This window comes from Callorhinchus milii, unplaced genomic scaffold (genome assembly GCF_018977255.1).
Source record: "Callorhinchus milii isolate IMCB2004 unplaced genomic scaffold, IMCB_Cmil_1.0 Scaffold4, whole genome shotgun sequence".
In the NCBI taxonomy this organism is placed as follows: domain Eukaryota; kingdom Metazoa; phylum Chordata; class Chondrichthyes; order Chimaeriformes; family Callorhinchidae; genus Callorhinchus; species Callorhinchus milii.
This window is the reverse complement of record NW_024704745.1, coordinates 78,699,322-78,713,540: the sequence shown is the minus strand read 5'-3', so window position 1 is coordinate 78,713,540 and position 14,219 is coordinate 78,699,322. Positions and strand designations below refer to the sequence as shown.

The 14,219-nt window shown below is 39.9% G+C and overlaps 1 protein-coding gene across 4 annotated transcripts in view; it reads left to right on the top strand.

The window, feature by feature from the left end:
• The window catches only part of ppp2r3b (protein phosphatase 2, regulatory subunit B'', beta), a 69,796-nt gene that overhangs the window by 34,378 nt on the left and 21,199 nt on the right, over positions 1-14,219 (top strand). For all 4 annotated transcript variants that reach the window (XM_042334285.1, XM_042334284.1, XM_042334283.1 and 1 more), the window contains 3 exons: positions 532-717; positions 4,795-4,898; positions 8,702-8,804. In XM_042334285.1, coding sequence (XP_042190219.1) covers positions 532-717; positions 4,795-4,898; positions 8,702-8,804 — 393 coding nt within the window. The remainder of the gene's footprint in view (positions 1-531; positions 718-4,794; positions 4,899-8,701; positions 8,805-14,219) is intronic.

Sequence of the window (14,219 nt, the reverse complement as noted above, 5' to 3'; positions counted from 1 at the left end):
AATCCCTTTTAAAAGAATTTTTTAAAAAAATTTGGTCACTGAATGCGCAACTGTTTGCTGTGCACGATTCGCTGCCACATTTCACCCACAAAATACAGTCAATTCACTTTACAGTATATTCTGTGATGCACTTTGAGACGTGATAATTGCAAGCATTAGTATTATAATTCATAAGTACACAAAGAATTGAACCTAGGGATCTTACTCACCTATATGCCTCTGTTCCAAACTATACAATTCCTTAACCAACTTAGCCAGTGGGAAGCTCAATGAAGAAAACTTTATATACTTATCTTCAAGACCATTACTTTAATTTGCAAGACTGGAGACAGTACTTTTCCCCCAAAGAGTATTAACTACATTGAACATAGACGGCACTTATCTCAGTTGATTAAATGAGTAGGATGGAGCTAATGGCAAAATGATCCATATTCAGCAAAGTGTTGATATGCCTTTTCTTGTGCTTTTTTTTCTTGAGTCTCAGGTTTCTTCCATTCTAAACCTAAATACTTAAATGTTTATCTCTTGTAGGTTCAAGCAAAGAAAGAAGATCTCTTACCACCAGCACTGAGGGAAACTATTCCAAGGTTTTATTTCCCCCGAGGTTGTCCAAAACTAAACTATAACATAGACGCTGTCATTGCCAGGATAGAAAATGCTTTCACCGAATTTGAGAATGAAAAGGCAACTCTGGAAGACATGGGAAAAGTTGCGAAGGCAAGTTTGCTTTTATTAAACCATAAATCTTCACTTCAAGCTATTTCTTTTCAGTCTGAATTACTATCTGGCATCAGCCATTTCTTTTGTTACATTCAAAAATGTTAAATATTTTGAATGTTGTAAACTTGATATTTTCTTTGTACATTAATTATAATAATAGTAATAATCCTTGTGTTTGATATAGTGCCTTATCACATCTTTGAGATGTCTCAAAGCACTTCACAAAACATAACAACAACAACTTGTTTTATATAGTGCCCTTCACTCAGGATAGCGTCCCAGAGAGCTTGACAGTGGCAGAGTTTGACACCGAACAAGGTTCCTACTTACTGCCAGGTAAACAGAGGCGTGTGGAGTAAGGAAACTTGCCCAGGGTTTCACCCTGCCGGAATCAAACCCAGGTCCTCGTTCTTGCGAAAAAAGTGCTCTAACCACTACAGGACTCCGCTAATTGATGTTTAGTCAGGCTCTATCTGTTCTGTTGTATCACTTGTCCAAGACAAAATGGCAGGTAACCTTTGTGTAAATTCAATGCTACAAAAATGTGTAAACGTTTTTAAACTATTGGATTTAATACAAGTCAGCTCTCGTGCTGTCTCCATACACATACATATTTCCTCCCACTTATTGCATGAAAGAGAGAGGAAATTGGATGGCCTGTTACTTGCATTCAGTTTGTCTGATATACTCCCTTTCATGGGAGAAAATAATGCCAGCACAAAAGTCTGATGGCTATATATATATATATGTATAAATAAATACTGTATTTCATTTCATATCTGAATTAAAGATGAAGACAAATGCAGCTGTGAAGATAAACAGAGTTTACAACAGTGTGTGAATGAAACATCTTTCCGGATGAAAAGTCAGGCTGGCTAAGTTGGGGTTCTTCTCAGTGAGACACGGGGATTTAGAAGGATATATGAAAAAACGATTTCCTTTAGTTAGGGGAGGAGTGTTGAGGATGGTATAGGCTCGAGGATGGTATAGGCTCAAGGTTGTTAGAAGAATCGGGGAGCAGATGGGAGGAATTTCAGCCCCATTGTATTTTCTAAGATTTGCATGTGACTTGTAACCTGAAGGATGAGTACTAATGGGCTAAAAGTACTTACTGAAGAGTTGGAACGAGAAGTGAATTAACAGGATTTAACTTCTCGCTTTGAAAATCATGTTACTGGTGCTTTGCATACAGGGTCAGGCAATGCATTTCCACCAGTAGCATTGCTAGAGCTTACCACTCATTGATAGGGAGGTTATTTTGTTTATTTCATCCCTCTTAATACATAATACTGCGATTTCATTTCTCAAATGAGGTGAACAAATCTTTTCAAAATTTGGCATTAGTCTTCAATTTGGTCCGTGTCCTTGGTCAAGTACAGCAAATCCTTTTTCCACATCATACAAGTTACATCATTCAGCAGTTCTTAGTATCCTTACATTACACTATCCCCCGAGGGATTATAGTTTAAACAAATTACAACCTCAAAAGTATAATAATATCAGGTTTTCTGTTCCTGGCTTTGTTGGCTCTGCATACCGTCATCTTGTTTTTTTACCGCATTGCACTGTTTTATATCGGGAATTGGAATCAATAATGAAACGAGAGGGCTGGGGTTTGATTCCGGCAGGAGGAAACTAGCCAAATTTCCTTACTCCACATACCTCTGTTTACCTAGCAGTAAGTAGGAACCCGATTGTTAGTCGATTGGCGGATAGCTTTCCGGGGTAATAATCCCTCCAAAAAATATAGTAATAATTTAGTCACTCAATCTACGACTGTTAGTGGGACACTGCTGCGCGCAATTGCCTGTCACATTTTGCTCAAGAATACATCAATTCACTTTGCAGTATATTCAGTGAAGTGCTTTGAGATGTCTCAACGACATGATAAGTAGTCAATAGGTTACTCCCAAGTCACGCTATTTAATGGAGATAAACCTTGTGGGTTTCAAGGTCAGATTTTCAACCTAGGTGTTGAATTTATGAATAGACAGCTAAGTGTACTCTTGTCACAAGCATTCCCACCTGAGCATCAGTAGAAAGTTGCGAATTTATGGGGGGTTTTTCATGAAAGAATGTGAAAAATGTGAGCCTCAATTAGAAATATGATCGAAATTCAGTGATGTAATAATATTCGTTGCATTTGATATAGCGCCTTTTTACGTCGTTGAGACGTCTCAAAGCACTTCACCCAATATACTGTAAAGTGAATTGACTGTGTATTTTGTGGGTGAAACATGGCAGCCAATTGACCTGCTGGAAAACCAATCTACTAAACATCAATAACTGTCCCAAAGTTTACTATTAGCTTTGACGAGCAAAAGGAAGGTCACCTGAATCCAGAGGTTTATGGATACTGGACTGTACACAACTAATAACAAAAGGTCAGTGTTAAAACAGTCTGCAATAAACTGGATCGACTCTGTGATGGCTGGTGGCCTGAACTTCAGCAACTGGATGTACTCATTGTGGTCAGAATCATATGTGTTTGAAAACAAGTACTTCTTCACCACAAGCGATTTAAATGAAGTTGACCATCCTAATATCTTTTCTTGAGAGTTTACCATCAACAAGTTGTGTCTGAGAATTTAGATTGGAATCATATCAAAACTACCACCGGCTGAATAAAACAACTGAAGCTATCGAGGAAACTCTTCAAAGGGTTTTTCTAAGGACTTGTTAGTGCCTTTCCAGTCACAATGAAGAGTTCCTTGGCTTTATCCCTGATGAATGTGTCATGCATATCTAGAACATCTATTGGATTTCATATTTTGTGCCCTCTGATCCTTCGCTGTCCACCGAGATGCTATCCTGCATGAAGGGTGCTATATAAATAATAATAATCGTTGCATTTGCTATAGCACCTTATCAGGTTGTTGAAACTCTCAAAATGCTTCACAGAATATATTGTAAAGTGGAGTGACTATTTTGTGAGCGAAACGGACTAGAAACTTGTTATACATGTCCGTTAACAACAACAATTTATAATAAATAGTGATAATAATCCTTGCATTTCATATAGCGCCTTATCACGTCTTCGCGACGTCTCAAAGCGCTTCACAGAATATACTGTAAAGTGAATTGGCTGTATATTTGTGGGCAAAACGCGGTTTCACGCTGCTGGGAATCAAACCCAGATCTCTCGCTTGCGAGGCAAGTGCTCTAACCACTGATTCTACTTGCTATATAAACTTGTATTTATATAGCACCCTTCACGCGGGGTAGCATCCCAGAGCGCTTATATTAAAGAGTTGGGAAGAATGTGGATGATTTATAAAATTATGACAACATGTACATCATTGGTAACAATTCACCTATTCTGATCATTTATAATGTACAACATTGTCACAATAATTAGTCCAATAAAAGTGGTTACTTGCTGAAATATCAAAAAAAATGATCTTGCACATTTCAATGAATAATGTTCGATACAAATATATAAATCCCGCTGAGCGAAGGGAGCGAGCAGGGTGGTAGGGGGTTAGGAGATCAGTGAGATAGGGAGGAGCAAGACTGTGGAGGGCTTTGAAGGTGAGGACCAGGATCTTGAACTGTATCCTCTGTGTGATGGGAAGCCAGTGGAGTCGGGCGAGGATGGGGGTGATAGGGTCACGGAGCCTAGTGCGGGAGAGGACAAGTTCTGGATGATCTGCAGCCTATGGAGGGAGGAGTTGGGGTGGCCGACAAGCCAAGGGTTTGCAGAGACAGAGTCCACGTGGAATCCTGTAGCTCAGTGGTTAGAGCACTCGCCTCGCAAGCGAGAGACCTGGGTTCGATTCCCGGCAGGGTGAAACTTTGGGCAAGTTTCCTTACTCCACACGCCTAATAATAATCCCTCAAGAAAAAAAAACAATAACGGTCACATCAATCCGTGGTTGTTTGTGGGACACTGCTGTGCGCAATTGACTACCGGGTTTCGCCCACAAATATACAGTCAATTCACTTTACAGTCCATTCTGTGAAGCACTTTGAGAGTCTAAAAGATGTGATAAGACACTATATCAAATGCAAGGATTATTATTATTATAAATTGTTAACACATTGTTTATGATTTCTGTTTATCTTTATTCTCAGGTGTGTGACTGTCCTTTTTATTGGAAAGTCCCCTTGTTCTGTGCTGCTGGTGGAGAAAGAACAGGATGTGTGTCTGTTCATAAATTCATCGCAATGTGGAGAAAGTAAGCATTTGGCCATTTTCACAGGTCCAAAGTTGCTCATTTTACAATGGCTTCATTTACCTCCTTTCTCTGACACAAACCTGTCATTGAATATGCACAAATTGCATTCACAATATCATTAATCTATGTTTGTTCTGTCATTTAATTATTTAATAAAAAATAATCAGGACTTGGTACTGTTCTTAGAAAAATATATGAATGGACCTTTAGTCTGAGAATTAACAGCTTCATAGTTGTGTTAAAGTTTGTTAAAACCTGCGATACAAGTCATTACGCTGTTGCTGTACTGTGTTGCCAGTATGGGGAGACTGGAATTTATGAGATCACAAATTTTCATGAAACCAATGTTTTTTTAATCTTATGTGGAAAATTCTGTGGCTTAGCATTCACCTAAATCCAGTAAGAACATTCCTCTTCCGCCCCCTCTCACCCCAAACCTCCAGCTCCCAGTCAGCTGTGTGAAGTGCTTTTGGATAATCTCCTGATGTGAAAGGCGGTACATAAATGCAAATTGTTGTCTTATTTGCCCATCAGGATAAAGTTTTACACATCAACCTTTCCAGTGCTTTGAAGTGAAGGAAGAATCCTAACTAGTGATCAGCAGAGCTGTCAAGTACCACTGTTTGTTATAAGTGTCAGCCCGGCTCAATTAGTAGCACTTTCTGGATCGAAAGATTATGGCTTCAAACAGCATGTCAGGGTTAAAGCAGGTGTAGAGCAGGTCCGTAGTGCAGAGAGAGTTATAAGGAGTTCAAACTTTGAGACGCCTTGAAGACGTGATAAGGCGCTGTATCAAAAAAAATGCAAGGATTATTATTCAGCCTGTATTAAGAAGCCACAACTTGTGTAAAAACTTCCCATTGTTTGAGCAGTAGTTTAAACTTCCAGGCTTGCACGCTTGACCTACTTTTTCCTATAAAACCATTCTGAAGGCTTCGATCGTGTTTTTTGTTCAAATAAAAACTTACCTACCCAGCTACAGAAACAAATGCAGCAGATTTGCTGTTAGCATGGTGGTCTGGTTTGATAATTGCTTCTCTTTAAACAGTTAGAAATACACTCAGGCATTCAACATCAACAACCTGCTTTCTTACAATAACTACTTGCATTTATATAGAGTCCCTCACACAGGGTAGAGTCCCAGAGCGCTTTTGGGCCTTAACCAAATAATTTATGGAATAGGCTCCCTAGAGCGAGATAGTGGAAGCAGAAAGTGTTGCTTGTTTCAAGAACAAATTAGATAGATTTTTGATAGAAATCAATATCTGGGAATACATTATATAGTTTGGTGGAAGGTAAACTAGATGGACCTTGGTTTTCTTTCATGTAGCAACTTCTTATGTGCACAAATACACTTGTCCCAGTCTATTGACGGACCTCCATTGCACCCTGCCAGTTGACCTATGCACAGTTGGGCCTATTGGGCCATATAAGTCAGTAGTCCCTGTGATGCCACACTTCTTGTATCTATTCCTGACTAGATAATTGCTACTTGAACACTTTATACGTGCTGATGTCTTGGCTGTGACAGCTGACTTGCAGACTGGATGGTTTCATCGTTTCCCACCCCATGTCTAAAAATATAATTGGCTAACCTAATTTAACATGCTGATGGCTCTCATGTGTCCAATCTGGGAGATGTCCAGCTTAAATGTCACTTCCACATAATGAGTGGAAAAATTAGAGGCAATGTCTATTCATGGCATAGTGCTTCCTAATTCTCCATTCAAGAGCAAGAGGAACTTGGGATAGGTCTGTTTTTTAAGACTTGTTCACTTTCCTCTTGTTTCTTCTCAAAGTTCATACTTTGGCACTAGATGTGCCAGCAGCCTTCCAGTACCAAAGTGAGTCAAACTAGTGAGCATTGGCAGATTTTATACCATCCATGGCATCTTCAGAGCCATTCCTACATATGCATGTTTTTTTTGGTCAGCCGGGTGGTCTTACAAGATGCCAAAAACATCACCGTGCTTAAGAGTGTCCATATCATATTGAGAGTTCCACATATGTATGACACCTACAATGGAAATTTCCCTGTGTCTAGAACGGAGTGCACTCTCTCCCTGGAGGGATGCACCCTGCTTACCTCATTCCAGAGAGTATTAGGTGCAGGTTTGCAACAGCTAAGACTTGGGGCCCCCAGAGTGTGCGTTGGGTTACTGCTTTGGGATACTGCTTGTGTTTAACCAGCCTTTCCCGTCGCGACGATGTCCCAAGGTGCTGGACAGTCAGTGTTTCGAAAATCAATTAAAAAAAACTAATGCAGTAATAGTCCTTACACACGCACCAATCACCAAGCTTTTTTTCCTCACCTTTTTCTTCCCTACTCTTTCTCAACCCCCCACCCCAACACACACACACACACACACGCACACACAGCTCAGTTTCTCTGCCCCAGCTCAAATTGGTTAAATCAGCACATTCTATTGATCAAAGGTTTGACCTTGCTGGTCTGCATGGTGAAGTACCACACGCCAGGTTGTGCATTTACCCAGTTAACCATTAGGGATCCCTGGATTAAAAATACATTCATAAGTATGGACAGTTGATCAGATTCTCCATCAAACATTATAGACTCCATTTTGGGTGTTGCCATGGGACTTCTCTGTGGAACGCATCTAGTCAGCTTTCATTATTGTAGGTTGTAATGTTAGATTGATAGCCCGGCATTTCTTGTTTGATTGCCTGGGAGGTGAGGGAGTCTAGAAGAGATTTCTGTTGAGGTTTGTGTTTTTACAAAGCTAGGTGTGTGAATATTCATCTCTCTTGAGGTTAACTATGTTAGAGAGTATGTGATGGTACAAATTATAGACAGCTGTCGAAAAGAGTCTGAATAATACTCTTATCTCATTTTCTGCTTTATTTAGACATCCAGTAAAGTTAAGTCATCAGGAAAAAAAAACTACACAAGGAAAAACTATTGAAAAAACCCTTTTCTACTTAGATTTGTGGGAAATGCTAACTTTTTTCTCTCTCTCCCACACCCCCACCTCTTTTTCTCTTATGTTTTGCTTCTAAAATTGGTTCTTAAGTTCACTTTTAAAATTAGCTCGTATAATGGGGGCACTGCATTTATCTGATTCCCCAAAAATGATTTGTTCATAATAATCCTTGCATTTGATACAGCACCTTATCACATCTTAAAGTGCTTCACAGAATGTACTATAAAGTCAATTGACTGTTTATCTTGTGGGCGAAACACGGGGCTGCCACTTGTGCACAGCAGCGTCCCACAAACAGACGTGGATTGAGTGACCACTTTTTTTTTATTACCCCCTCATTGCACAAGGTCACACTTGCTCATACCCCACTTCTCTACTTGCCCCTTTGCTCAGTCGGCTCCGGACATCTGCACGTCTCTTGTCCTCTCCACTCCTCCATTGATAGCCATATTTTCAGCCACTAGGATCTGGAATGTCCTGCCTCAATCCTTCCATTTTGCCTCCTCTTTGCCCGTCTTCAGATCGTATCTGAAGACCTTTCTCTTTGACGGTGCCTACAGTCACTTCCCCCCTCTCTCCACAATTCAATGTCTAGCTCCATCACTGCTAAGCACTCAGATGCTAACACCATGTGAAGGGCACCACATAAAATGCAAGTTGTTGTTGCCGTAAAAATGTTCCCAGTGTTTTCCAGTTGTGAGTTAGGAAACCAGAAGTTTGGGTCTCAATTTGTGTTGTGTTCACTGCCTTTCCACTTCCTTTTTCATTTAATTCTGAAACTAATCATCGTGCAACCGCACAGTAAAAAACACACAATTTATTAAGTTACAAAATGTTTGATAATGTCTATATAAATTGCAGAATCTTGCAGAATTGCCACGACGATGCATCTAAATTCCTACGTCTTCTGGCGAAGCCTGGGTGCAGTTATGTAGAGCAAGAGGATTTCATTCCATTGATACAGGTATCATTGATTATTTGCTTGGTTTTATGTTGGCTATTGTACTGAAAACATTTGCAAAAACGCTATGGAATGGATGGATTCTTTCTTGATGAAAGCCATTGCCCTTCATCTTTATTTTGTTCAGCCACCTTCCTATTGCTACTTCCCTGCCCCCCACCCCTCCTGATCCCAACACCCTGCTCGGGTCCAAATCCCTGACTGTCCAGCGCCTTGGGACATCCTCCCAACGTGTAATTTATTGTTGTTCTTAACACCCTAGCCTATCTAGTGTGCCGTCTCAGGGCAAACAAAGTAAATAATTGTGCTACACTGACTTCATAAAATTAAAAATAATCCTTGCATTTGATGTACGTCTCAAAACGCTTCACAGAATATACTTTAAAGTGGATTGACTATGTATTTCGTGGACGAAATGCGGCAGCCAGTTCCGCACAGCAGTGTAAAGTGCTCTAGGATATTGGGTAAAGTACAGAAATTAGATGTGAAGTGAATACGTTTTTTAAAAAAATTATTTGATAAGTTAATTGCCTCTCTCTTGTGGCTCTCTGTGTAATGTCCTTGCTAACTGCTTTTACAGCAAGTTACTGAAGAATTTTGTATACTTAGCGTATTTAACTATGCTGTTGGGTCCTTTTTTTACTTTCAACATCTCTTTTAATTTCAAAGTTATCTTCCCCAGTTTTCCCCTATAGATTTTCCACAATCTTTCTTAATTATTTCAGATTTTTGACCTATTCACCCATGTTCACTTAAGATATTCGAGTAATAATAGTAATAATCCTTGCGTTTCATATAGCGCCTTATCACGTCTTGGATATGTCTCTAAGCCCTTCACAGCATAAATTGCAAAGTGAATTGACTATTTCGCCCACAAAATGTAGTCAATTCACTGTACAATAATATTCTGTGAAGCGTTTGAGACGTCTCCAAAACATGATAAGGCATTATATCAAATGCAAGAATTAATCTTATAATATATTTTGTGGGTGAAATCTTATTATTGGTACGGTTAGATAAAATGTGTGGTATGTCATGTAGTAATTAGTGCTCAAGGCTTGAGAGAAGAAACCATTCTCCAGAAAATCAGTGTGGTAACCAGTCTCGATCTCATCTCAGGACTGAACAATAACTACTACAAATTCTGTACTTTGTGCTAATTGTTGCCTGTTTTGTGCACCGTTCACAGACCTGAGGACCTCAGCTGACTTGTTGTTCCCCAGTTCAAGGCAGCAACACACCAATGGGATACTAGGCTATATTGTCAAGTGAGCTTAAATACACAGAAGCAATGCTGAAGTGTTTGCTCTGGTTAATTTTTGGAGACCTGTAGCGTAGTGGTTAGAGCACTCGCAAGCGAGAGGACTTGGGTTCAATTCCAGGGCAAGGGGAACATTAGACAATTTTCCTTACTCCACACGCCTCTGTTTACCTCGCAGTGAGTAACAACCCGGTTGTTCGTCGATTGGCGGATCGCTTTTCCAGGGAGAATAATCCTTTCAAAAAAAAATTTTTTTTTTAAATAATAATTTGGTCACTTAATCCATGACTGTTTCAATTCATTTCATAGTATAGTATATTATGTAAAGAGCTTTTGAAACGTTTTGAAGACGTGATCAGGAGCTAGCTATATCAAATGCAAGGATTATTGTTATTTCTGATATGGGCTCTACATCCGAAAGTAACTGCTATATCAGATTTCTAGCATTCGCAATTATTTCCTTTACCTTCAACTTGTTTTGTTTCCTTATAAGTTGGTGACCCTGAGCCAACACTAATAACATACAGACTGCTTTGCGAGATGAATTCATTTGCCCTCTTGTAAATCCTTTTTTACTTTTTCTTTTCGCCATTGCATTTCCAAATTATTTAGATCCAGACGTTTCCATCAATGTGACCAATTGATGGTGAACCAGGTGGAGTTATTACATAGAAGTAATCACTTGTGGCGTTTGATCTTTCTTTTTGCATCATCCGACAGTGGCATTTGATCTGACTGTTTTGATAAATGAAATAAAAATGTGTTTAGAGTGAAATCAATTCCTTCTTGTATGCCTTAAAGCATTGATTTATGTGTTCTATATATTACTTGATTCGAGGTGCTTAGGCTTTTGAATGGTTCCCCATTTAAAATGCATGGAAACGGTTTATAAGTAAACATATCGTCTGTAATATCAATGCCACTTTCAAGGTCAAATTTTCCTTGGCAATTCTTAAAGCAAACTTTTAGTTTAGCAGCTTGAATACCAAAGGAATAAAAGTGTTTAAAGTTGTACTGTACAAAAGAGGGAAGGGAATAAATTGGTTAACAGCTTGGTAACTACCCTCAATATTCAAAAATAATAATATAATAATCCTTGCATTTGATATAGCACCTTATCACGTCATTGAGACGTCTCAAAGCGCTTCACAAAATGTGGATAAGGTGAAAAAGTGCATTTTGTGGATTAAACACGGCAGCCAATTACACACAGCAGTGTCCCACAAACAATTGTGGGATTGAGTGACCAAATTATTTTTTTATTTTGAAGGGATTATTACCCCCGGAAAGTGATCCACTAATCGACGAACAACCAGGTTCTTATTTACGGCTCAGTAAACAGACTTGTGGGATAAGGAAACTTGCCTGAGGTTTCACCCCACCCGGGAATCTAACCTGGGTCCTCTCGCTTGCGAAGCGAGTGCTCTAATCACTACACTACGGGACTCCAAAATAAGGGGAGAGGTTCAGGGCCATTTGTTTTAGGCCAGAGATTTATCAGGAAATAGAAATACCCTACATTGGAGGTTGGAGCAGATTTTATATAATGGCGTTTAAAAGAGAATTCAACAATTCTATGTAAAATGAAAATCTATTGAGGCAAAAGATCAGGGAGTGAGACTAAATATATACCTTTCAAAGACCAACCGAGCTGTAAATTGTTGTCTTTCTAGTAAAATCAACCTGTAATTAGTGAGAAAGCAGGGTTTTTTTGGAAGGCGATGAAGTGGCAATGAGTCATCCTTACAAAACATTATGTAAGTGCTGCACAAATTACACTATCTTTTAAAGGGAAAAAAGTATTTTTTTATTTGTGCCAGTAAAACTAATCCACACCGAAGATTGCTGGCAAGATGAGCTGAATTTAGCTGCTTGTTTGCAGTCATTTTTTACTATTTAAACTGTTAACGTGTATTAATGAGTGACGTAGGCTAAGGTTATTGTTCTTATCAATATCACACCTACTGTGTAAATCAATGTTGAGCTGGTGCCTTGCTCCAGGTGTGTTTTTTGAGTGTAAGAGTTGGTTAGTAAGATTTAGAGTTTAGTCTCTATTCTTTGGCAGATGAAACAATTTATGGACGTAGGAATTCTAGGGCTAAACCTACATCGAACCAGGTGATCCTCATTCCCCAGATTAATTCTGGAAAGTGATGAAGCAGAGGACACGGCCTGCGATTGAAGGAGCGGTAAATTCAAAACAAATCTGCAGAAACACTATTTCAGTGAGCGAGTATTAAATGTTTGGAACAGGCTCCCCAGGGAGATGGTGGAAGCAGAAAGTGTCAATTCTTTCCAAAGCAAAATGAGATAGATTTCTTTTAGGAAATAATATCTCAGGATACAGTATATAGTTTGGGACATGACTTGCATGCAACTGCCAGGGTGGTGGAAGGCGAACAGGCTGGACCTTGGTCTTCTTTCATCCAGCAATTCTTATGTTCCTATATGTTGATAAGGCTCAGGTAACAAATCGCTCCATGTTTCATTTCCGTTATTTAAACTAAATGTTCCTTTTATCAAAAAACAATTCCTTTAATCAAGTATTTGGGGAATCTCAATGGATGAAACCATTTAGATCAAAGTACTGAAATACATGAGCTGAATATAATACATTTTTATTCTCATCATCTCCCAAACAACAACAACAACAAGATTACATTTGTATAGTGCCTTTCACATCGGGAGGCACTGGGCAGTGTACAGCACTTCAGACCCGAGCTGGAGTCAGGAGTGGGAGAAGGGAGGGGAGGGGAAAGGGGGTGGCCGATGGCATGGTCGAAGAAGAGGGACTTGAAGGAAGCTAAGGAGGGGGTGAGGCGGAGTGATTGAGAGATGGAATTCCAGAGGTTGGGGGCAGAGTGGCTGAAGGCTCTCATGCAGAGGTTGGGTGAGGACCAGGATTTTGAATTGGATCCTCTAAAGGATAGGGAGCCAGTGGAGTCGGGCGAAAATGAGGGAGATGGGGTCACGGAGTTTTGTGCGGGAGAGGACACGGGCTGCAGAGTTCTGGATTATCTGCAGCTGTGGAGGGAGGAGTTGGGGAGGCTGACAAACAGGGCATTTGCATAGTCGAGCCTGGAGGTGATGAAGGCATGAACAAGAGTTTCAGCGGCTGAGGAGTGAGGTAGAGACGGAACATTCTCATATAATTTATTTCTCTCATGTAATTTTTTGTTGTTGTTCTCCATTAATGTAGTTTCAGAGGAGCCCATTTCCCAGAATTATCTGCTTTAAATCATGTTTATTCTAATTTATTAATACTAATCCTTACATTTGCTATAGCGCCTTTCATGTCGGGAGGACATCAGAAAGTGCAGTTTAGCGTTGTACATTCAAAAGCACTCTTACGCCAAAAAATGCCAGGATTGCGTTTCATTGTGATGCGTAAATATGATTTATTGACTACATAACAGACCAATTTTTTTTGTATTGCTTCTCCTTTTATTCTGTTAATTGTGGATACCATTGGAACATCTCCCTTTGTACGGATTGTCTGGAGGGTAGAAGCCTGTCACCAACATCAACAAATTACATTTGTATAGCGCCTTTCGCCTCGGGAAGATGTCAAAGATTTGCAGTTGGTGTGGCTGTAACAAGTGGAGTTTAGAGAGACTGTTGCGAGATGCATAGATGTTCAGATGCATCAGTGTTCTTAACCTGGTTGTTGGAAGGTAGTATGTCCAAATTTACAGATCATACAAAGCTCAGAGGTCCTGCGAGCTGTGAAAAACAGTGCACAAGCTTGCTTGCAGATGTAGACTGATGATAGGTGGAAACCTGAGGAGAGGCTAAATAACTGTAAGAACAACTTGCAGGTATAACGAGACATGTTGATAGTTTCATTACACACATGCAGCCAGTCAGATCACTCCCCGATCCAGTGCTTCAGAAACAAAGTGCAGTCGGAAGTGACATTGGTAGTGGCTGGTGACCCGGAGTTCAGTTATTTTATGTGCAGAAAGCTAAGATGTGTAAGGTCCAGGTCATCATCAAGAAGTGGCCCCCAACAGCCAGGCCAGGCAAGTTATCTCAGGGTTCAGACAGCCACCGTTGTTTTTGTGGCGACATCAAAACCCTTTTCCTCAATTGGATTCTTGACTTGTGGTAAACTGCCAGGACAGGTAGCATTTTACAAGGCACTTTACTCACAAGGC